This window comes from Plectropomus leopardus, chromosome 7 (genome assembly GCF_026936395.1).
Source record: "Plectropomus leopardus strain MGB_pleo_1.0 chromosome 7, ASM2693639v1, whole genome shotgun sequence".
NCBI classification, from domain to species: Eukaryota; Metazoa; Chordata; class Actinopteri; order Perciformes; family Serranidae; genus Plectropomus; species Plectropomus leopardus.
Window position 1 is genome coordinate 23,211,410 of NC_142182.1, and position 25,311 is coordinate 23,236,720.

General features: G+C 39.7%; 1 protein-coding gene across 1 annotated transcript in view; it reads right to left on the reverse strand.

The window, feature by feature from the left end:
• Positions 1-25,311, reverse strand: part of pik3c2a (phosphatidylinositol-4-phosphate 3-kinase, catalytic subunit type 2 alpha) — a 61,423-nt gene that overhangs the window by 18,440 nt on the left and 17,672 nt on the right. Inside the window, exons 3-14 of the mRNA XM_042495616.2 lie at positions 19,888-19,985; positions 17,958-18,118; positions 11,438-11,558; positions 9,190-9,301; positions 8,902-8,981; positions 8,057-8,120; positions 6,062-6,208; positions 5,935-5,968; positions 4,438-4,678; positions 1,086-1,208; positions 722-889; positions 286-403 (exon numbers count right to left, since the gene is read on the reverse strand). Of these exons, the coding sequence (XP_042351550.1) occupies positions 286-403; positions 722-889; positions 1,086-1,208; positions 4,438-4,678; positions 5,935-5,968; positions 6,062-6,208; positions 8,057-8,120; positions 8,902-8,981; positions 9,190-9,301; positions 11,438-11,558; positions 17,958-18,118; positions 19,888-19,985 (1,467 nt within the window). The remainder of the gene's footprint in view (positions 1-285; positions 404-721; positions 890-1,085; positions 1,209-4,437; positions 4,679-5,934; positions 5,969-6,061; positions 6,209-8,056; positions 8,121-8,901; positions 8,982-9,189; positions 9,302-11,437; positions 11,559-17,957; positions 18,119-19,887; positions 19,986-25,311) is intronic.

Below are 25,311 nucleotides of genomic sequence, written 5' to 3' on the forward strand. Positions count from 1 at the left end.
TGGAAAAGATATTTTAAATCTTAATGAGTCTTTCAAATAAAGGCTATATATAAATAATATTCACGATAAAAGGCAGAACGAGAAAGAAATACAAAAGACTACACCACTACTACTACTGTACCACTATGACTATCTCCGTTTCTATAAGCTACTTCTGTAAGATCAATATAAGTGCTATGGAGTCTAACAGACTTTCTCTGACAATGAATAATGACTTGTCACAATACTAAAACCACTACAAATACCAATACCACTACTTCAGATGCTACTAGCACTACCACCAACCTGTAGTACTATTCTCTCAGTGGGAATCCTCTTGCGGCTGCCTGTAGATCCAACAGCAGCAGCAGCTCCCTGGGCAGATGTCCACAGACACAACAACCTGCTGCCCCTGGCAAGCACCCTGCAAAACACAGTCGGTTATTAAGAAGAAGAAGAAGAAAAAAAACCTACATAATCAGGGTAGGCAATCTTATAAACAACATTCTTACACTGGGACAAAATTGTAAACTTTTATGATCGACTGCTTATTGCTGGAGACCCATCAAATGAGGAGAATGTATAAAACATGTAAACCTACTGACTGATCAATGTGTAAAATTTTTTAAATAAATATTTTACAGATGAGTGATAGTTTAAATATTCCAAAACGGGACATCCACTCAAAGGATATGCAAAAAACATGACCAGTAGCCACAAGCAGCTGTTTGTCTCTCCTCACCGTCTGAAGTCAAAGAGCGGCATAGAGACTTTGCCCAGCATCTCTGGAGCTTTCCTCTGTTTGTTGGAGTCTGGTGAGCCGCTCGCATTCTGGTTGAGCACCCCGAACAGAGTCAGGCTCAGTATGGACTCCAGTGGGAGAACAGCCACGGCTATGGGGAAGTTGATCCTGGGAGAGACAAGGATAGTGTTAGCAGGATGGAGGGACAATGTAAACACGGTATTTTTATGACTGTGGAAATATGGGATTGGGTCAGGTCAAGTCAGAGAGGAAAAAGAAGACAAGAGAGGAAAGGAAAGGAAATGCGATAAGATGACGGAATAGGAAAGCAGAGGAGAGGAGAGGAGCTGAGGCAATCACTCACAGCTCGTCCCATTTGATGTGGTAGAAGAAGCTTCTGTATGTGCCCACTCTCTTGGACTGGACCGGTTTAAACAGGTTCTTGCCATTGTGGGTGAGGGAACACATCAGGAAGTACTTCTCATAACTGCAACAAAACAACACAATAAGAATTGCTACTGTTCCCTCTATGTGGCTGATCAGAGGCTGTCAGATATTCATACAGCCAGTAGATTAACCATTACAATATATTTTTGTATAGTAGTAACTTGACAATGCTATTTACGTGAATGCTCATTGGTTGCAACATACAGGCACTGAAAGGTACTGTGCAGGGCAAAAAAACCTGCTGCAGGAATGCCATATTGCTGCATGTACTGCATGTGAAGCTATGCAAATTTTGAGTTTGTTTTCAATCAAAGATACAAATATCATGCTTGATCATTTTCAGCAATGTCCTGTGTCACATATTTACAGTTAAGTATCCCAGGGGCTGAAAGCCTTGCTCAAGGGCAACTCATAGAGTTATAGTTTGGGACTTAAACCAGCAATCTATTAGACTGCTCACGATAGGTCGGACAGGTGTTTTGCCGCAAACTACCCACTGTGGATATCGCTACCGCACAGACTCCGGCTCTCAATGACATCACCAGCGCAAGATGGCGGCGCTTGTATCAGAGATATTTTAGCCTCACTTTAGCAGAGCAGAGTTAAATGGGGGCGCATCGTCTATCTTCGTCGTCTATGGGCAGCACTGATATCGTAAAGCTTGTTCTGCATGTAGATTGATGTCAAAATATTAGTATTTTGTATTATAATATTAGTATTTATTTATAATATCAGTATCAAATATTCTTGTATTATCAAGGAGACAGCCCCGCTGACAGTTGTCCATGGATAAGCCACAGAAACACCAGTTTCTCGCAGTCTGTCATGTTTTTTCTTTACATTTTGTGTTGTGCACCGAGAATGCTTAAGAGTTGGAAGTTGGAAATTTCAACAGGGAAATTCCAACCTACGATTTTGAATGAAACGCAGCCTTAGAGCAAAACAACTCAAACAACTGCACAAACTCACATCTCAAGCTGCCCAGTTCAACCACAATCTGATCTGCTGGTCACTGAGCAGCTCTACTGAAACAGTCACCAAACTCCATGTACCAGCAGATCTTTTTTAAACCAAATATTCAGACTTGTTGTATCCGAAAAGGCAAAAGTAGAACAAATTGCATTACTTAAAGTTAAATTAAAGAATCACAGTGAGTCATATCAATGTATGAGCCTGGCATAGCTGTCATTTAAAAGGAGCAATAATTTGCACTTGTGTTTTAATGTGTCAAAATGTCTACAGTAAAAAAGGTCTACAACCATGATAACAGTGTAGCATATAGGACAGTGTGGGAGTTTGTATACCTCCACACAGAGTTGAAAAGAGGTCTAATCAGGAAACATAAGTGAAAACACCTGTGTGGGTGGACCGTGACTGTTGTGAGGCTTATACAATAAAACAACTATTTATTACCTTACCTCGATATAGTTGCATGTCTACACAGCACTATTAACTTTAATAAGAGTAAGATGTCAATATAGGCTGACACATTGCAAAGAAACGTGAACAAATCAGTCGCATAAAGCATTTAGTTTAGTAATTCAACTCAAGCACACATCCAAAAATAATCTCCGTGTTTCAATTAGAGCTACACATGCGAGTGGAGAGTAAAAATAAAGGCACGGCGGTTACACATTTCCACTACTACAGGCTGGATCCACCGCTCAGTGCCATCTGTGTTGGCAGCTCCACCACTAGTTACTGTCTCAATATGCTCGCACTGTCGTGGCATCTACTGAAGCTCCAGATGGATGACACACCAGCCACAACAACGCCAAACACTCAGACCTCAATAAGGCAGATTTATAGTGACACCACAACACAACAGATAGGCCTGGTTATTCGTCTGGGGCTGGAAATGCTGTACTCGCTGTGTCCCTCAGGCCTTGGGGTTGTGAGGAGCTAAATATTTTTGGAGGTGTCTTTGGAATGACCGTCACTGCAGCAATGTTTGGTGCTGGCTTAAAATAGCTGCTGGAAGAGGCTGCCGAAGTAAATAGGCTTGTTATTAAGCAGTTCCTCTCTTTATGAAGGCCTCGCTGGCTGACCAGAAAATTACCATGGAAGGGATCAACTACAGATTTAAAACTGTCTCCATCTCTACGTCAAGGTTGCAGTTCCTTTATATTTTAAAGTGCTGCTGCTGTTCACCATGACATATAGACTGATTGTGCTTCTGCAATAAAACAACAAAGTCTTACAGATGTATAAACATGAACTTCTCTTCACGATGACAAAGACCGTAAATTAATCTTCCCATATCAATCCAGGATTCCCGTGCAATTTCACTTTTGTTTTTTCCCCAAAAGTAAAAGTATGAATATCATTTCTCATGCGTGTCTAGACTTGACAAACCTATACAACTGCGGAAGGGCTTGTCAGAAATGTACTGATCCTGGTCACTGATGCGTGACAGAGCTGGGAACGGAAAATTTGGCTCAGCCCTGTGGCCCAGACACACGCAGGAGATAAAGTCAGGGTGAAACTGGACACTGGCATGGAAAAATAAGATGTGGGGAGCAACTACCGAGCCGTTTGTTTAGTAGAAGAAAACAAGACTGTGTGCTGTGACAACACAGCCTGCGAGACTGTGCTGTAATGTTGTCACTAAGATACTACTCTCCTTGGTCTAAACTGCTCAACAATTAATTGTAATCATACAAGCTTATTCTGGAGACAATAGCATGCTTTTTGACCATCATATTCAGGGTGACCATACACTGTCATGAAAACAAATTCTAATTTCCATGGCCCTTCCATGTTTTCCATGACCTTGGGAACCTTGCTTATGTTGGCTTATTCTGCTGTTGCTCTTATTGTATGCACTTAGCAAAACAGGTGATTAGATTTCTGAACTGCCTTCCTCTGCCTTCTGCCTTCATCTTTAAACCCTATCTTGCAGAAGCACAATTAGGTGAATTGTGGGTGGCACTAATAATACCGAACGAGTGGGAGATCATACAAGAACAAACGGATGAGTAAAGGCTGTAATTATCCTACAGCAAAGTTTCGAGCACCTTCACTATAACCACTTTTGAATTCACATGAAGTCTTAAAAAAACGTGGGATAAACAAATATTCTGCTGCAAAATTCATCCAACTATGTGCTACATGTGGTCGGACACCCTCATGTCTTTTTACTGTGATTTACTGTTGTAAGGTAGCAATAGCCACCGATATTTCCAGGACATTTATCTAAGTCATTTCAGGCGTCTCTACTGTCCCTAGTAATAATGTTAGAGAACTAAGGATGTTCATGTTCTGTTTACCTGCTGACCCAGTTGGCCGGGATGCCGTGCAAGGCGAACAGAGTGAACTGAAGGTGGTCTGTGGTGCCAGAAGCTTCTTTGCTGCTACTCCCCTCTACGCCTTCCCCATCTGCAGCTGGGGGCAGCGGTGGTGAGCTGAAGGAAGTGGATGGGGGGCAGAAGGAGCGCAGGTAGAGCTTGGCCAGGTCATAGACAGCCTGCGTCAGTAAGGCCATGCCCTCCTCCACAGGAGTGGTGTTACCTGTCAAGAGATATTGTGGTAATTCTTGAGCCTCAAACAGTTATTAGATAGAGGTGTGATGGTGTGCGTTTTAGGGGTCGACAGATTATTGGCCTGGCCGATTATCAGGGCCGATATTTGTCATTTTGCCGATATTTTGTTTCTGCATTTTATTTTAATGATCGCAAATACAATTAATTAATTAAAAAGTGCAGAGAAAGTGACAGCATGGAGGAATTTTTACTTTGTTAAACCTCAGGGAGCTATTTGCATTTATTCATCTTTTTATTTAAATTTTCACTTGATTTTATAAAGAAGAACGATGCGGGGAACTTGCTGTATATGATGTTGAACGACATACATTCAGTGCGCCCTGTGACCCAAAGAGTTAAAATAGACTATTTATGTCTACTACTAACACACACGGAAAATAAATTCTAGAGTTTTTCCCTAAAAGTTTTGATGGCCCATTAGTTACAGTCTATCAGCTGTCGCACGATAGTCAGCTTAGCCAGTTAGCCAGTTTAGTAAAGCTTAATGGACAATGATTTGTGTCTAAATGCATTCTTACATTGTTAAACTGAAGTCAGGAATATCTGTCAAAACACTTTGACAAGCATAATGGTGCTACAGCATTACATTAACATTATATTACTGCCATTTTTCATCATTTATTTATTTTTTCTTACGAAATACATACCAGTATTTGAGTGCTAAACTCTCTCTAAGATTTATGGATAATCAGCCACTGTTGAAGGTTTACATTTTTCAAAGTAAATGCTGCATAAAAAGTGGACTAAACCATGGCCTGTTAACCGAGGCACATACTGAAACGTGAATTTTGTGCACTGATGCACCTGTATTACTAGAGGATGTGTGCTGGTACAGTATACATCCTCTAGTAATATATGGATGTAGTATAAACCACATATGTTTTATTTAGCTTTCATCACTCAGAGAAAGATATCTTTAGACACTTTATTAGACTTCTCTAATATATCACAGACAAGTCTATTTGTCTGCAATATATCTTTATACCACAGTGACAACATACTGTACATACTGTCATTACCATGTACTTGATAAGCTGTCCATGTTGGTTTTATGGCCATTAGTTTGTGTACATTAACACTGCCAACACATTTCGTTGTTTTCTTGTCTTTGATCAACAAGAAATATGGGCAAAATGGTGAAACTCTTCAATTTTTATTGTCAGGGACAACAAAAAGATTTAGCTGAATGAGTGGAGGTTGAGTGTGACTGTGTAGAGAACATACCATTTGATGATTGACCAGATGATGTGGACCCCAACTACAAAGTAAAACATGTTGGTGTTAGAACCTTTGCATTGAAAGATTGCAATGTATGAATGTGTGATGTATGCAGTATATGTCAAGAGCCCACCTTGGGTGATCGTGTCCTAGGTAAATTGACAGAGTGTCGCAGCCTTTTGACAGCCTCTGAAATCGCTTGGGTCTCCACCTCATCAAGAGCACAGCAAAGGTTCTTCATAGTCTGCACCACTCGGTCCACCGTCTTATACTGGGTACTCTGAACACAGAGACACAGAGCAGGTTGGTATAGCATGTGTGTTATAATTGCATCAATCTATATATACCCACACCAACATGTTGGGAAAGGGATATCCTCCTCATTTGTACTTTTGTTTTCAGCTTGCTTTTAAACAGTAAAACCCATTGTTTAACACAAGAACAACACATCAGGAGGTCTTTGTGAGAGGATTACCACCAACAATTCATCAAACAGACTTTCATCTAAACAGTATATCGAACTCAAACCAGCCTACTGTATGTGTAACAAGGCTCAATAAAACACACATTTGCATGCTAAAAAGTACATCAGTTACTGTGCATGCTATGATTTTTTCAAGGTGCACTCAAATAAATGCCATCATTAGGTTTAAGTTGGGCTGAGGGCAGGGGGTAATTAAGCCACAGTTCAGTCTGTATTCAATTACAACGTAGTAACCCACACTGGCTGAAACCAGATGTGCCACCTCTAGAAAGGCTGCTCTCCAGGAATGTCCTAGTATACCAGCTTTTATGGGTTTGAGGTATTTGGATTGACATAACAAACTTCAGGAAAATTAAAAAAAATGTTTGTAGCCTTCCATTATGCTATTCAATAAAAGAGTGTTGTATTTAGGTAAAGCGTTTGGCCCTTTCCCACAAAAAATTAGCACATGCAACACAGGTAAACCCACTAAATATGGGCAATTCCCACTGCCAGTGAACGCAGCACGTCAACAGAAGAGTCTGCCTTTCTGACAGCTTGTGTGTGTGTGTGTGTGTGTGTGTGTGTGTGTGTGTGTGTGTGTGTGTGTGTGTGTGTGTGTGTGTGTGTGTGTGCATAGGGGGTGTTTTGTTGGTGTGTCTGTGCAATGTCACAGACAGCAGCAGTGAGAACAGAGGTCTTTGAAAACTTTTCAGTGGTTTCTTCTCTTTATAATTCTTTCACTGATTCAGTCTCTTTTTTAAACTCAGTGCAGACTAACTTTGAATTATATTTAAGTGCTGCTTAGGTGGACATGTGACAGCACGTCATTGCATCTCTCTGGTTAAGGAACTGAAATTAGGCTACCGCGCTCTCCCAGGTGTTGTGTTTCCATCAATGCTGATTGGGTTTTATGTGCATTGGGAATAAGGCTTTAGAGCTGGGACCAGAGGCTAGATTTGTCTTATCATGCAGGGCAGCAACACAAAATTAAATTTAAAGCTCCCATATTATGCTAATTTTCAGATTCTTACTTGCATTTGGGATATCTACTGGAACATGGTTACACATGATTTATTGATCAAAAAACACATTATTTTTCTTATTTTGTCAACCTGACTACATCTGTATTCAGCCTCTGGTTGAAACATCTTAGCACTTCTCTCTTTCAGGCCCCCTCCCAAGAAAGCCGTCTGCACTGATTAGTCAGCGTTTCCAGGTTTTGCGCACCTGCGCTCTCGGCATCTCTGCACTGCCACTGCAGTCAAGAAGGGCTGAAAAAGGAGAAGTCAGGGTTTGAAAATACATCACATAATTGGGGTACAGCAAATGTGCAGTAAAATCTCGTCTGCAGTTGCACGGCAGTGCAATCTGGTCTGCAGTGGTCGAGCAACTGCAGATTCACTACGCATGTGCTGTACCCTAATTGTGTGACATAATTTCAAACTTCTCCTCTTTCCACCTTCCCTGACTGCATTCAGGAAATGACTGTAACATATACGGTAGAGTTGTTGTATCTCAACTTCACCAGAGTCCTAAGGCACAGTTTCTTAATACAGACTGTGGATTTCTCTGTGAATTGAGCATTTTGATATTTTCACAATATTTACAATGCAGCTATATGTGCTTTAACGTTAAAAAACATGTAACGGGGGCGACACGTACCTCGTTTTGTAGGCAGATGTTGACTTGATTGTGATAACCTTCTAGATAATCAGCCAAGCCTTGTCTGCAAGAAGACCCACAAAAAGAGATAATGAAAAATGACTTGGGGACACAATGTAGAAAGTTTGCTTAACTGAAAATAACTTAAAGAGCCACTGTGGATTTATTGGTATCTTGCACTGAGGTTGCAGAAGTGAAACTTTCCCATGTGTCAAGTGTGCAGAATAACTACAATGGCCAATGCAACAACACTAATGGTCCATTTTAGAGCCAGTATTATGTTTTTCTGTTCTGGGCTACTGTAGAAAAACACGGCACTCTTTGGGAGAGGATCTGCCTCGCAAGTAAATATATAAACAGCTTATTCTAAGGAAACAAAACAAAATGATTCTTAGTTTAAGGTGATTACAGATGAATGAATATTTTATTATATTTTGCCAATAAATCCCCCAAAATACTACATACTGTATTTTGGGGGATTTATTTTATTTTATTCTACCTTTAAGCACAATTAGGTCTTTAAAATGTTTAACAGACATTTAAAAAAAATCCTGTAATTTCAAGGCAGCACACAACAAGAAAATACACAACACAAATTAGATTACAACTACAAAGACAACTTCCACAGCATTCCTCATTAATTATTTTGCATCAACCCAGGAAACTAAACCAAAACTCTCCACTTAAATCAAACAATGTAATTGTTTTAAAGACCAGACAAGAGATGCTACTGAAACAAAACTGTATATCATGTTTCATCATAGCATCATTTCTTCACTAGAAAAGACAATCTTTAACTACCTGTTCTTCCTGACATTTTTGCATCTAGTGTAGGACCCTCATACCTGGTGATATTCTCCTTGAATGGCCTCTCCACTTGGCCCAGGTGCTTCTCTAAATCTATCAGAGAGTTGTCGTCTTCCGCCTTAACAAAAGCAAGATTTATTAATTATTCATATTTAATATTTATTCATATCAGATGACAGGTAGGCAACATCTCACCAAATGAGGATTGCATGTTGTAGGTCTCCAGCAGTGGGACCAAAACTTATCTCACAACATATGATGTAATATATATCACTTCAGCTATACAGTTTAAAAGATCTCATATGTTAGTTGATGGAGTGACTTACACTGCGTGCCAAGTCTCTTCTCATGGTAGAGTGAGAGAGTAGTTGTAATGTGATCTCATTCTCCCACTTCCTGCAGTTCTGGACGTACTCATGGCTTCCTAGGCTGTGTTTACTATGGCACAGGGAAACACAGAGGCAAGGTTGAGGGAGCAGGACTAATAACTCTATCAGTGCAGTGGATTTTGTTATTTTTCATACCTCAAGTCAGAGTGAATTATCTCTCTTATACCACGGACACTTCGCAAAAATGTAAAATATTTGTTTAGTCTATATTTTGGGGAGAAACACCATTTACATTGTGTTAGTAGTGCTATTTTTGTGTTTTTGTCACTTGTTAGAACCTTGTGGTTATTTGACAAATGATGTGCACAAACCACCACGTTGTCTATTCGGTATAAACGTGGATGCTTAATGTACAATCAGCAAAGTTTCTAGGTGGGCACCCAAGATTAGTGTCAGCAATTAAGTATCTGACCAAATGTCTCCCCTTCTGTTGCTAAGTGAAGGTGTTGAATAATGGCCAGAGAAGTTATTTTGCAAAACATGAAGATGTCATAGTGAAGTTGACTTTTGACCTTTTGGATATACAATAAATTTACTTCATCATTTCATCCTATTGCTATTTTTGTGAAATTTTCTCATAATTAGTGAACGAATACCTGAGTTATGGCCTTTTGTCATTTTTATATGTTTTGTGAGATCACAGTGACCTTTGACCACCATAATCTGACCAGCTCATCCTTGTACTAAATTTGAGGAAATTCCCTCAAGGTTTTCCTGAGATATCGCCTTCCTGAGATTGAGATGAATTTACAGACGGAAAACATGACGCCTTTGGCCACGGCCGTTGCTGGCATGGAAACATAAAAACACTTCCCAAACACCGACAATGATAACAATAATTTTTGTAAAATTGTCATCCTTTGGGCATGTGCTGTTGTTCCTTGATTATTCAATTTTAGATGATTTGTGTAGAGTTAATCATGCGTAAATGCAGCCAGTCAGGAGGCTACAGTAGGGGCAAAATTTAGAAAGAAAAAACAGCCTGTATATAAATATTCAGTTGCTACTGTTAAGCAAGTTATTGTGACTTGGGATTCTGACTAAATTACCAACATTTGGAATTTGGCAGATGATACATAGCTTCATGCCACATACTGAGAGGGCTGGCTTGACTATGATGACGGATGAGGTAATGATAAAATTGTTGAGCTTATCAAAGCATCCATTTTCAAAACTGTAATTAAGAGTGAAATATAAAAAAGATCTCAGTGTATGCATAGGACCTGAAACTTTTTCTCAAAGTAGCAAAGAACAAAAAACAAAAGAGCAAACAAGATCTCAAACCTTCTTAATGGTTAACACAAGAATTAAGAAGAATATATATATAGTTTTATGGTAATAATATGATTCATGGGCATTCTTGTATGGCTAATGCAAGGCTGTAAAGAGTGGTGACAGTGTGTGATCACCCAGCATACACATGTTCATCTCTTCAGCAATTATAGTCATGACAGATTAATTATGCAACTTTGAACACTTGGGTGTGTTGGGCCTTTAAGTCCTAGTATGGGAGTAACCATTCCCACGTTTCCCAGATTAGAGGGAGAAGAGAATTTCACTGGCAGAGGAGGGGGATGCGGGGCAAGATATAGAAATATCTGCCAGTGTCCTTTGTACAAGATTTTGAGTGAATGCGAAGATAAGAGTGATAGAGAGAGGAGGGAGAAAAACAGAGAGAGGCACATGCAGAGGTTAAGGGGAATAGAAAACAAAATTAAACCTATTCAAAACCCTGTGCGTAATTTAAAAAGCTGCAGCTTTGGAAACTTTGTTTTTCCCAGTTCCAGTGTAAAATGAATCTAGCTCATAGGATCATAGCAGATTCACTGCACCCTCTACGGTCTGAATATGCCTCCAGGGCATAGGTATGGGCAGGTGAGGCATCACATGATTTATTTGTCCCATGTGACATTCAACTGCTTAACAAGCACTGATCACATGATCTGGAACTTTTTTAACTGTCCTTTTTCAAATGCTTTGTTTATGACATTTTATGCTTTTTAAAAAATGTTTTTATGTGTTGTTGTTGTGTTTGTGTTGTGTTTTTTGACACTCTAATACTATTACTTTATGATAATTTGTCCCCAGCAAATTCCCCTTGGGGCAACAGGTTTCATTCATTAATCAAAACATAACGTGGAGAGGAAGATGCAACAACCTAACTCCTCTGTATGTGTTTACTCACTTCTGCAGCACCTCCTCCTGGCCACAGACTTTGAGCAGGTAGCTAGAGAAGTCGACCTGGTCCAGGTCATCGTGGACCCAGCAGAGAGTCTGGCTGATCAGCAGCTCCACTGGAGAACTCACTGAGGAAGGCAGATAGGATGGAGAGATTGACAGGGAGGAGGACAGTGATGGAGGGGAAAGGGAACCAAATGAGACAGATGTGAAGGAAGGGCAGCAAAACAGAAGAACCAGAGAGAAGGCAGGGATAAGTGGTTGGTGAAAAGAGAGAATGAAAAGACGGAAAGGAAAAGGAATGATTGAAGAGAGCAAAAAACAAATACATGATCAGAATTATGTAAAATGGCTTTAAAACAAGATACTTCAATTAGAGGAAACTAAAACAAGTGGGAACACAATGCATGTCGTATCAACAGCTAAACGAACAGAAGACTTTCGAGCACCTCAGATGTACACATTTTATTATAGGGGTCAGAGGTCAAGTGGCAATCATGTCATACTACGTGGCGAGAGACTTGCTCAAAACCGACACCCATTTGCTGCTGTGGGAACTGAACTCTGGGCCTCACATTAATCAGAATTTCTCTCTGCCCGCAAACCATCCTGACGTTTTTTGAACGTCTCATGTATCAAACCTGTTCTCAAACCAAAGGAACTACAGCAGTGTGTTGTGGAACGATATTAATTTGGGGGGGATTTAGGGGTGAGCTCTAGGTGTTTGTGTATGCTCCAATATTTGATGTGTGTGGCCAGGGAAAGACTGGGTGGAGAGTGAAACCTGATGCGTAACAGATTAGCTACTTCTAAAGGGGTTTTAGCACACTCTTAACCTTGAAGACACACAAACACGAGCAGACAGATACAAAGACGGATACAGACACTTCATACACAGAAACATGTCAGCTTTGGATGAGGAAAACACTCAGGTTACTTAACAGGCGTTCACACTAACACACGGGGGGGGGGCACCCCTGGCTAAGGCAATAACAGACCTCCACCCTTCAGAGGAATGATGCGTCTTTTCTTACAACTGAAACCAGTAGCTTTCGCTTCATTGCTTTGTAGGTTTGTGTGGACGCAGTGTTGGTCTCCGAGGTTCTACATATGCTGCAGTGTTTTGTCATAAAGCAATTAGAGAGGCAACGCCTCGTTTTGTGAGTACTCTGAGGTGGTGAGGCAATTCCCAGCATGGCATTTTTGAAGGCACTTGTTTAAAAGAGGAGGAAATTCCTCCGTCGCATGCCGTCAACCATTTCACACATGGTTGGGGAATGGTGCTATTGGGGTCACATATAGGCACACGGCACAAATATTGAGGGTATATCCGACACAAACCTAAGTACTGGGTACTCCCTCAAGTAATTATATATATTTTTCCATTTGTTTTTATTTTTATTTAATTTTTGTATCAAATAGTTACTGAAGTGGGTTTGCTCCTTTCAGTTAGTTTTCCTCATTTAATATGGGGGGCAGTTGTCAGGGGCAAAATTGACGTAGTTAAGAAAAGGTTTTACAATTTAAAAAAAAAAACACTTTGTGAAGGCAACTGACTCAAAGTAATGTAGACATCTACGTCACAATAAACCTATGAACCAATACCTCCTAATGATTGCTGACACATTTGACCAAACTGAGACTAAAAAATTAATTAAATTATTTCCTGTAAATTTTTATTTCATTTTAGTTAGTTTTGTAATACACTATATCATTTCAGTAACCTTTTGTTGTCTTCTAAAGTCTAGTTTTTTATTTTATTTTAGTTAAAAGTGTTCTATGCAGGATTTTCTTAAAAAATATGTATACACTCACATTGATTTTCTGTCAATTGTCACTTAAGACCTACTAGATGTGTGGTAGTGTATTTATCTGCCCTCTGCCTGTATTCTTTTATTTTCTGTGCTTGGGATATTTATGGGTGTGTACCCCCAGAGTGCTCAGTTGACGTTGAGGCTTTATAAAGGAGGCAACCAGCTGCAAGACCATAAGCAGCAGGCATCCAGGAGACAATGCGCAGAAAAAAAAGTGAACATAGCAAGGCAGAAACGCCAAAGGAAAGTAAATCTGGGGATGGCTTTTACTTTCAGTTTTGCTGGCGAGTGTGTGTATAAACAGTATACCTTTAACTAAAAAACTTTTTCACACCTGATTTTAGTTTAGTTTTTTCTTAACTATAAAAACCTTGCTAGGGACTGGGATTTTTTAAAAAAAAATCTGAATAAATCTATCACAATACTTTAATAATAAGCAATGTAATAAGTAAGTTATGTGAACAGTCCTTCAGGTCCAATCTGTGTCGTGTTGGAATCCACAAAGGGAGGGCTGGCGAGATGGCAGAATAAAGCCAGAAGTCACTCAGCACTTGTTAAATCCACAGGACCAACACATTTCAAATGTAAAAGAGGAATGATGTAATTCCTTCATGACTCAGAGGAAACAGAGATTTCTATCCAACCGTCAGATAGATCCAGAGACAAAGGAACACAATAATCAGAAGCAAAAGTACGATACATTGCAGCAGAAAAATTAAGAGTTTAAGGATGACATGCATACAAATGATTCATGATTAAAGCATACTGTAATAGCTTCATGATGCCAATAACTTATCTCATGTATTTCTATCTTTTTACTGCTGAACTCTAACCTACAGTCAAAGTCTCAAGCATGTCACGCCACAAGAACACAAACAAATCAGCTACGTTGTCCTTGAGAAATGAAGTGGAAAAATCTGTACAAATTGTAACTTGATGCATTGTTTCATCAAGTTTTAGCATGTTGGACTGGTTGTTTTAGCTTTTTAAAATCTAACTTTGATTTACATTCAGTTGCCAGTTTATTAGGTTCGCCTAACTAAAACTAATGCAGTCAGGGAAATTTGTGTCTATATGCCTGAAAAGAGGAACATAACAGTGTGTGTGTTTCCTCCTCTTCTAAACCCTCTAAGCCGCAGACAGTAACCTGAGCCCAACTCCCAGCATTTCTTACCTCTGTCATCAGTTTATAGTACATCACATCTGTCTCATTTAAATATTTCTCTGCGCCTTTACAACTTTATTTCTTCATAAACTACATCCTTTTATTTCTCTGTCTAGCCTTCTTAAATCCTATATTTCCCCTTTTCTCACATCTCATTTTTTCCCTGACTTTCTCTCTCTTTCTCCCTCTGCTCCTACTCTCCCTTCCTCCTTCTCTCTGCATTCTCTCTCTCTCTTTTGTATTTCTTTTTATTCATTTCTCTCTTTCTTCCTCTCTCACTCCTTCAATCTCCAGCCACAGTATGTTAGGAATCTCCAGAATCCCAAGTAGTTCACAGCCAAGCTCTGGAAGAATTGACTGTCTTTTCTTCTGACTGCTCTCTAGAAATACGGGTTAGGCGAAGATGCAGCAAGTAAGCAGTAAAAGCAGATGTTTCTTAACATCCTGATCCCCTTTTTAACTGTTGGGCAATATATTTCAACTATTTATTAGGACCAAACTTGTAAACCTACATAATTCTTTACTCAACTGATTTTTATTTATTTTTTTTACTTTTCACAAGATAATCAGTCGAGTAAGTGTAACAACCTTTTGCAATACTGAGTGAAAGTTGTGCAATTTATTTGATTCCATACAAATACAAGTCAGAGAAAAATAGAAAATATTATATATTTCACCTGCATAATTACCATTTGTGTATCGATTACCGAACTTGAATTTGTGACCAAAACTCCATGAACAGAAGTCAGTGGGGACCTTGTTTAACAATAAAGCTATATCTAAACATCCATACACAAGCTCGCACACAAGCTCGCACACAGCTCATGCAGTATAATCAAAGTCTCAATAATCCAGTCGTATACTAAGTACTTGACAAATACATGAATCACTAAAATGTTGAAATATAAAGAACATCCTCCTACAAGTAGCGAGCCCTGAGCGTGCCTGAGCCTGAACACCAAAGTTCAAACCCACATGTAAGGTTTAGTGAAAATGCAGTTTTCGAACTTCCAGAACAAGTTTTGGAAGTACTTTGTATACACTGGATGATTGAGACTTGGATTTGACCACACGAGTCGTTTAAAAGTTTGTAAATGGAAGTTTTGATATAGTTTTGCTGTTGTCAAACATAATCCCCATTAACTCATGAAGAATGTTTGTATTTTTATGACTCTTCATTCAATATGGAGGCATACAAGAGAAAGTTTCTTACACATATTCAATGTTGCATGTGGTGACTAATTGAAATACAAATGGTCATTTTGCAGGCGTTGTATTCCTTTAATAAAACAAAATAGAAGACAGAGAGACAATAGAAAATGTGAGAGAAAAAAGATGAGAAAGAAAATACAAAGAAGATGACATCAAAGGGAGGCAAGAGAGGAGAACAGACTGATGTGATGACAGGTTTAAGAGGACAACGGGGCAAGACAGCGAGAAAGAGGGATGAGGCGATGCTGCTAGGAAACAAGGGTGGAGGAAGATAGTGTAATGCAAAAAAAGGGAGGGCAGACAAAATGAGAAAAAAGACCAATGGGAAACGGGAAGAGTGGGAAAAGCACAAAAGTAAAATGGAAAGAAGCAACAAAAAGAGGGCAGGAGACAGAAGAAATGAAGAATGTGCAAGTATCCTTCCTTTCCTCTGACTCTCTCACCAGCTTTCTGTCTGAGCTTTGAGTAGAACTGAGGCTCTTTGTTGACTTGACTTGTTTCGGGGAGCAGATTCCAGCAGTGTCTGAGAACACCAACAATGTGGGTCAACATGCTACTGACCAACTAGGAAGTCAACCAGGGACCAACAAAGAAGACATCATACTTGAAAAGAAGGAAATGCATCTAGGAAGTGACCGTGGACAGTGTGATTAAAGAAGGTGACTTCAGCAGAAGCAGGAAGACAAGCTAAACCAGGAGTCAACACAGGAAGCTTGGAGAGTACCATTAGGACGAGGAAAGCAGTAAATTTATTTCCTATAGGTTGTTGAACTGGGCTATACAGAGTGGTGTCTGGGTCAGTGGGACAGTTATATAGACACACTAGAGAGCGCTGAAGACTGCTTATGTGTAGGTATATGGGTTGGTTGTCATAAATATGTATAAATAAATAAATAAAAACACACACACACACACACACACACACACACACACACACACACAATAAAAACAAAAAAACACACTTGTGACCTACTGCTACTCAGGGACCTACATTGAAAGCAGTGAACTTGGTCACACAGTTGGGATAATATGTTTGACAAAAAAGCCCACTGGGTTGGCCAACAGCCTCCAGCGAGCTTGGCTTCAGACACCAAAAGACATGTTAATCACGGAGGTTGCAGTTTTGTGTGTGTATAACGAGGGGTTAGCCAATAACAGCTCCCCAAAGACCCAGGGAAGGAAACCAAAGAGCTAAGCTGGCCCTTGGAAAAAAACAAAACAAAACCTCCAGTCCCTTTTGCCCAACATGGGTACTCCATGGTGAGGGGACAAACCTTTATTTGTGCGGAAAAGGAACGTAGTGTACTTCCCACGACTGAAAAAAAAATGAAAAGAAAAAGAAAAAAATTGGGTTGGGGAGGGGGTAAAGAGTTTGGCAGCTGTGAATGTTGTTTCCTCCTACACAGCTCTCATATCTGCAATCTGAGCTGCACACTCTTAAAGGCAAGGGGGGTATAGGGTTTCTTTTGGCTAACTTCAATGCAATGGTTTGTCATATGTACAGAGGATATTATACTCTTTTTAACACTGGGCCATTCATGCAATTAACTGTATGTCTATTGTAAAAAAAACTAGAATCACTGCCTAGCAGTTGTATGCCTCTGTGTACCGGTCCAGTTGCACTTATAGTTTGTCTGTGACAACATGGATACTTCACACACATCTTCGCCCTGACAGCAGAGAAGAGCTATACAACCAGCACAGTTTCAAGGTGGGCAACCAAGATTAGTGTCACCAATTCAGTATCTGAACAAATGTCTCCCCATCTGTTTCTGAGTTATGATTTTATGCCAGAATTTTTTTTTCGCATGATGTTATGATGCCACATTGAAGCTGACCTTTGACATCTGACCTTTGGGACATAAAATATCACTCATCATAATACACTATTAGACACGTATGTGAAATGTTGTCATAATAGGCACATTAATTCTTGAGTTATAGCCAAAAACATATTGTGTAAGGTCACAGTGACCTTGACCTTTGACTACCAAAATCTAACCAGTTCATTGTTGAGTCTATGTGGATGTTTGTGCCAAATTTGAAGAAATGTCCTTGGTGGATGGACGAACGCCAGTGTGGAGGCATTCAAACTGTTGTTTAATATCTCTACAGAGAGGGAAGGCTGCTGAAAATTGCATTTCTTTATTGATCAGTTCAAATGCCAACCCTTTGAGAGGTCCATCAGACATATCTTGACATTAGGATTTGTGCTCAGTATGTTTTAGTGTCAAAAGCTGGTTACATTCTGTGTAAAATCTGCTATATACTTTTAAAAAAAATCTGTTTAGGGCTGGTTTAAAGATGAATGGACATTTTTGTAACTGACTGCTTACCATCACAGGTGAAGGTTACAGGCTGCTGAGATTCTGAGATTTCAATAGAAACCTTGACTGAGCAGCTGTTGTCACCCCCGCTGTCTCTCTGGGTAATGACAGGGCTCAGGACGTAGCCAGGGTTGGTGGACATGTCATCATGAGAGAATTTGGAGCGCAGACTGGTAGGAAAAAAATCACAACAGAGAAGAGTCAACACTTTTTTCAGTATTTTGCCAAGTTGGCTAATGCAGTGACAACACACGAGGGGCAGCAAGAGCCAACCTGGCATATGGATCTGATTGCTTGGATGAAAATATTGGATGCATCATGGGCAGAATAACAGGAAACAGGCGAAGAGAAGGAGAAGAGGAAAAGCAAATCTGAATAAAATTGGTATGCATATGCACGCTGATGAGGTTATATAACATCATTTAAAATTTATGTCAACTGGAAATAGCCTCCATGCACAATAATTAATCATTCTGCCTCTGCCTGGAATAATTTTAACATTTTCCTCATATACACTCTTATGAGAGGTTAAGGTAACTGTAATTGCAACTATGTGGAGTGAGTGTGGACCAACAAGTAGGCAGAGAGCGGGCGTTGACTCTGTTATTGTAATGGAAGTGGATTCCCTAAGCACAGCTTCATCACCACTCCACCCAGAGCTAACTACTGGAGCAAGTAAGAGATTCTGTACAGGCTCAGGAAATGAACAGAGCTGCAAAACATGGAATTAAGTTTATACATAGATGTTATGCAGCAAAATGTACAAGTATGCATTTACACTCACATACAAACAAGAACAAAAATGCTATATTTATCCATGCAACTGTCATCAATCTAGGGATGTCGCTCCACCACCACTAGACTGAAATACAATATTTCAGCTAGAAAACATATCGCCGTGACATTTTGTGCACACATGAGAATGAATCCTATGGACTGTCACGATCCCCTGACCTTTCATGTAGCATCACCATCAGGCCAAAGTTTCAATGTTTACAATATATGGGTTTGTGATCAAATTTCTTAATTATTATCTTCTTTCTGACTATTTCATGTACTGTGCCTGTTGGCAGGAGCATTGATTCTCCAGCTGGACAGAATACAGAGGGCTGCTGGAAGCAAAAGGTGCAGATACGGTTAATAAGCGTTTTAGTTAAGTTAAACATGATCCCGAGTCCAGGCAAGGTGTTTTATTTTGAAAAGTGACTGGATGCACTGTGGCTTGACTTCCTGCCTAGTACAATCTGGTCTGCGGCTTGATGCGGCTGCTGTCCATCTCCAGCAAAAATAGTATTTTACGTATTTACGTATTTCACGCGGAGAAGAACAGCGAGCCACATCTGGGATGCGGTTAAGACATTCCAAGCCGTGCCCGTGGAATTACAAGCATCATCTGGAATGTCAGGGGTCAGATCCGGAGGCCATGCCAAGGTCGTAACGCGCCACTGACAGAGCTGGTGGAATTCAGGGGTAAGGGTAAGCCAATCAAAGCCAGAGTAAGGCTAAGCAGGGCGGGTCATGCCTTCACCATTCAAGAGAAAAAAACCTTGCCTCCACTAGCATCTCAGTTCACGTTTGCTAGCCACAGCAGCCCTGTTTTTCTAACATTAATACATCAATGCACTGTATGGCCATGAAGCGATTGGTTAACATAGACACTGAGAAAGAATGGAGAGAAGAGACGTGGTGAGACACAAGTAGTACAGTGTTGTTGGGGGAGGATTGCGAGGACTTTAAGGCAGCGTGTCGCTGGACCCTTCTCCCTGCAGGAGGCATTAGTGCTACTGTTGCTTTTAATTCCCTTGCCTGTAGGTGGCAACATCACCATCACCTGCTTATTGTTAGTTCATGTATCTCTAAATTGTCATCATAAATGGCATAAAAGGTCAAGAACAGACAAACAACAACTGCATTTTTATGCCAAGAGGAAGGATCTTACGTTGCTACGTCTTCACAGAAGGCAACAACCTCCAGGTTTTGAGCGTCCTCTTCTTCCAAGGCGGCATTCTTCACCAAACCTTTTCCTTTTCCCTTGTCCTACAGGAGCAAAAGACACAAAGACAATGTTTTAGAGGAACTAGAAGAATACATGTGAGTAACACGCTTACCGGTATATGCGTCAAACAGCAGCAGGCCAGATGGAGACAGGCAGGGCACAAAGACAAAGAGTGGCCGTGAGGCATTTATAGTGTGTCAAACACATATGAGCTCATTATATCAGTTTAACAGGTCTGACTGTGGATAAAAAGGAGCAGTTTTATTAAAAATACCTCAGAGCTATGAATCCCTACAAAGTGTGTATGCCAGCAAGAGCAAAGGCTTGACACAAAGAAACACACACAGTGGTCTCCAGCTCTTTTATGCCTTTGTCTCTTAAATTGTTAAAAGGAACATTACTTCAACATTTAATTAAGGTCTTTTTAAGTGTAAATTTCAATTACAACTTTGTCTTTGGCACATAAAATAACACTGGACACTCCAAAGGCTGAGCTGGCTTACTCTTAGAATGGAAACAAAGTTTTGAAAAACATGGAGAAAATGCTTTAGTCAAATCTATTTTTTATTCATAAATATTTTAAGAACTTAGTTGAAAGAGTTGAAGACCTATCTCTCTCTCTGTCTCTCTCACACACACACACACACACCCACTCACACACACACACACACACACACACACACACACACACACACAGAGGTCCTGAGACAACTCCCGTAGGAATTACTCTAAGAGATTCCTGGAGGCTGGCCTGTTGCCGGGAACTTGCAGTAACACTCTGCGTTTTTTTTTGTTTTTTTTTTTTAAACTGCCAGCTCCTAAGGAATGCACTTCCTGTAGAACAGGAAATGAGAAGTGAAAGGGCCCCGCCCCTTCCTTCAACAGGCTCTGGGCTGTCTGCAAAAGTGCTCTGTCATGGCTTGGAATTCTGGGACTCTGACATCACTCTGGGAAGAAAAGGGAGCGAGGGTAAAGGAAATGTTTGGAATGTCATAATAACAGTTTATTCTTCACCTCGAAGACTTGTGGGAGATTTTGAACAGAGTGTTTTTTGATGAGCTCGTGGGAAATGTACAGCTTATTTTTCATGTGCAGTGATGACACAGGACGAGTAGAAAAACCTCTTAACGGTTATTTTGCCACAACTTGTTAAGGGTCAGGTCAGTTTAACTTATATAGTTCCTCTTAACTCCCCCAAAAAGAGATTTATACATTACAGTGCAAAAGTCTTAGGCCACCATTTAACTGTCGTTTAGCAAAGTTACAACTAGTGTATATATATATATATATATATATATATATATATATATATATATATATATATAGTTTCTTTATTAAGATACAATGCATTACAACACCAAAAAAGTCAGAACAAAGTGGCTTCTTCAAACTGAAGCCAATATTTAGTGTGACCTCCCCCTTTCCATGTAGCACTCTCTTGGGCAGACTATCTTGACATTTTCTTAAATAATCTTCTGCTTTACCAGAAGATTTGTATTGTAAATCTCATATTGTCTGCCCAAGAGAGTTCAAGACATGCTAAGAGGGAAAAAGGGTCACACCTAAATGCATGGAACTGTGGCCTGTTGTTTTTCTGAAATATTTACTTTACATACTGCGTACATATTTCCTGTATGTTCTGGTTGTGTTTCAATAGTTTTCAAGAGACTACTGACAAAAACATATGCGTGATTATTATAACCTTGTGAAAATGACAAAGTTTAAGGCCTTAGACCTTTGCACAGTATCATACATTTTAATTAGGGCCTGTACCACAGGATTCAAAAACCCTAAACATCAAATTCAAGCACCTTCCGAGGACAGTCCAGGCCCAATTCCCTTAAATTCAAGGGCCCAACACTGCATATCTTGAGACACAGATCAAGGTTAAGGATTACTGTTACAGCACTGAGAACTAGCAGGCTTACAGGAGCTCACAGACAGCATTTAAGAAACAATGACTCACACAGATAAATTCAAGCACTTCCAATGACTATTCACAATGTTTATTTAGGTCTGTTTAAAAAAATATTTCAAGGTCTTGATTTTTGTCCTCAAATAAAACTGAACTTTCAAAGGTTTCAAAGATCTGTGGGAAGCCTGAGTACTAACTGTAGATCTTTTTTCTTGTCTTCTGATTGTTTTGTTTTGGACTCACACCTCAGTCTGTTTAGACATGCCTCAAATGACTTCATGTTACGAGTTTCAAACTACCACAAGTCCCTATCCTAAAATGTGTGGTGCTCAACATTGAGAAGATCTTATGAATTCATGACAGACACAAAATGAGGGATACAACTAACAATAATATTTATTGTTGATTATTCTGACTAACATTTTCTTGGTTGATCAATGCATTTTTGGTGTATTAAATGTCAAAAAATAGTTTTTTTTGTTAAAAATGGGGATTGCAGTTTTTCCAGAGTCTAAAGTGATGTTTCTTTTGTCTTATGTACTTAAATATTTGCCTCTTGATAGTCTGTCGATTGCCTAATCTAGAAATGGTTTTAGCTCTTCATAAAATATGGTAAAATAATCCTGCTCTTCATAAATTAATTGACCTGGTGGCCAGGACGTATGCCATAACCATGATCCTGGTGACCCTGGTTGACTATGACTCTGGCCTGATTGCAGCCAAATGTCTTTGCTGCACCTTAAACCACATTCTATCTCCCCCTTGATTCCTGTCAACTGAAGGCAAAATACTCCCCAAAAATCATCTTAAAATGAAAAAAGAAAAGAGCACGAAGGCCTAATTACCCTGATAACAACATCAAGCAGCTTAATCCAAGATAACATTTAGACCACAACTGTGAAGCCCCAAGAGCTTTGTTCAAAGTGCTGACTGACCCAACATAACTCCAGGAGATAAAATCTTTAAGTCAGCATGTGGAGCTGGGAAAGGAGGCCAAGCCTGAGACCAAACCACCTGCATCTCCCAGTGAGGCAGAGAAAAGACTGGCTTTCTGCATGCACAACTATTTTCAGAAATGCTGAATGTTTTTCTTAGTGGTTCAGTATGACTATTGATAGATATGTAACACATGTCATTCTATATTTGAAGATTAGGAGAAAAAAACAACAGAAAAATCAATAAACAGAGAGAGGCGACATAGAGTCGGAGAGAAGAGAGAGAAAATAAAAGAGGGGGAGAGATTAAACAACAGAGGGGGAGAGGGAGAAAGAAAGAAACTAACAGAGCATATTAGCAGTGTTTATGCTTGGAGTGAGGATTGCTTCAGCAAAAACAAACATGGGCAGATAATCCAATGAGGCCGTGTTAGCTGATGGTCACACTAAAACACACACACAAACACACTCAGCGGGCTGTACAGTGGGACAGGCCCGTCTTTGTTTCACTCTATCGATTTTGTTGGACCCGGACGGAAAGCTCCTGGTGTCTGAAGTCATGGGAAAGGCTTCATATGATTCACACGTTCAGAGAAAGGACTAATCCGTCATCCTTTCTCTGCTTGTACGGGGATGTGTCACAGTACTGACGGTAATACAAGGAACACACTGTACAACATACAGGAAGATTATAGCCCTGATGATGGCCGGTCATGCTGCACTGTGGTATGCCACTCATAGTTGGAGCTGGTAATGACAGAAATCTAAAAGATGACTTTAATCCACAAAAATCAGCTGCAGAATCTAAAATGCTTTGTCTTCCAACTTTCTCATGACAGATTTCCTTGGTGGATTTTTCCAAACTTTTACACAGACAAGACATGGAACTTGTCAAAGGTTATTTTTCCAGACTTTCCAAACCTGCTGAGAGCTCTGACTTCCCTAACAAATATCTATGTTGGCAAGAGTCATGCCTGGAAAAGAGGTGTTTTTGTCCTGGGTTTTCTACATCACATACTTGGTCACATTCCTCAAAGTGAGACATAATCAATTATAAAACATGCGACTCCTGCTTCCACAAAATGACACAGACATAAAACTATTTGTGCTATTTTTCTGAGGGTAACTTAACCTCATGGCTGACTCAATAGAACTGTTACACAACATTTTAGACATACTGAATGATGTTTTGATGGTTTTTTTCTCTCTTATGGATATGCAACATTTTAGAAATCTGCTCTTCAGTCGTAGCTTGTACTGGAGGCAGGGATTAAAGGTGCCAGTATGCTTCAGTACTTGTCAGGGCACTTTGTCCTGCCCTCAAGTGTGGCTGTTTGAAACAGCTTTAAACCCATAACTGAATATCAGAATCAGAATCAGAATCAGAAAAAGATTTATTGCCAGGTATAGTTAACACAATACGAGGAATTTGTTCTGGTGGGTTGGTGCAACATAAATATAGAAAAAGAAAACAGATAAGATAGAAGATACAAATATAAAATATAAAATATAAAAAGTATGAGTCTTACAGTGCAAAACAAAACAAGTAACACAAGTAACAGTGTAACAGTGCAAGAAACAGAACCATGGAATTAAAGTATATACAAGAATGGTTGGAGTGCAAGATATATATTGATATTTACATTGAAATTCACATTTATACAGGTTTGAGTGCAGTGCAATATAAAGATGGATAGCATGACAGCCCCCCAAAAGTGAAGCTAAAATCTCAATCTGGCTGCAGTATAAAACCCATCACGTTTGTGGATGGGACTTGGACAAAAATTAAAAACTCAAAGTATACATCAAATAACTGTTTCTGTCATTTTTGATAGTTCTTGTCATGCTGATGTTTGTTCAAGTGTTTACTTTTCTGATACGTTTGGTTTTAATTAGTTAATTGACGCTATAAAAAGGAGGTCTGATGTCATGATTGACAGCATGTATCAATGGGTGCACTTACAATAAATGGCATTTCTTGCATTTGCGTTGGACGGATGTATGGGTGGGAACTATATACCATGGCACCACTTCCTTATTGCTAATGCACAGATTCTGGCTCCAAAAGTGCAAAATGGCAGCACCTGTATCTGAGATATTGTGGCTTCATTTTTGTTCAGTAGAGGGAAGTAGGAAAGAAATGCGTTATGAAAGGATAAACACTTTAGAGATTGAATTTTTGACCACTGCTCACACTGTAAAGCAATGTAATGACTGGGTTCCTGTTTTATTTGTCCTAGCATAAGTGCGCTTCATATTATCAGAATTTGAGCAATTCCCATCCTAGAAAGTCTAAAAGAGCTGTAAGATTCAATTATTCTGTCCCATTTATTAGCACAGGCAGCCAACAGGAAGTCAGTTGGATTGGCCAGCAGAAGTCTCAATCCGGCTCGGACGGTAATCAACTACTGAGCTTAAACATGCAGAACAGTGAGGAAGCCCAAAGAGCTTTTTCATGTACCAAGTTAGCAACTTCAATGGAATGAATTAGGTTACCTCCGTTGAACGTGGTATCCA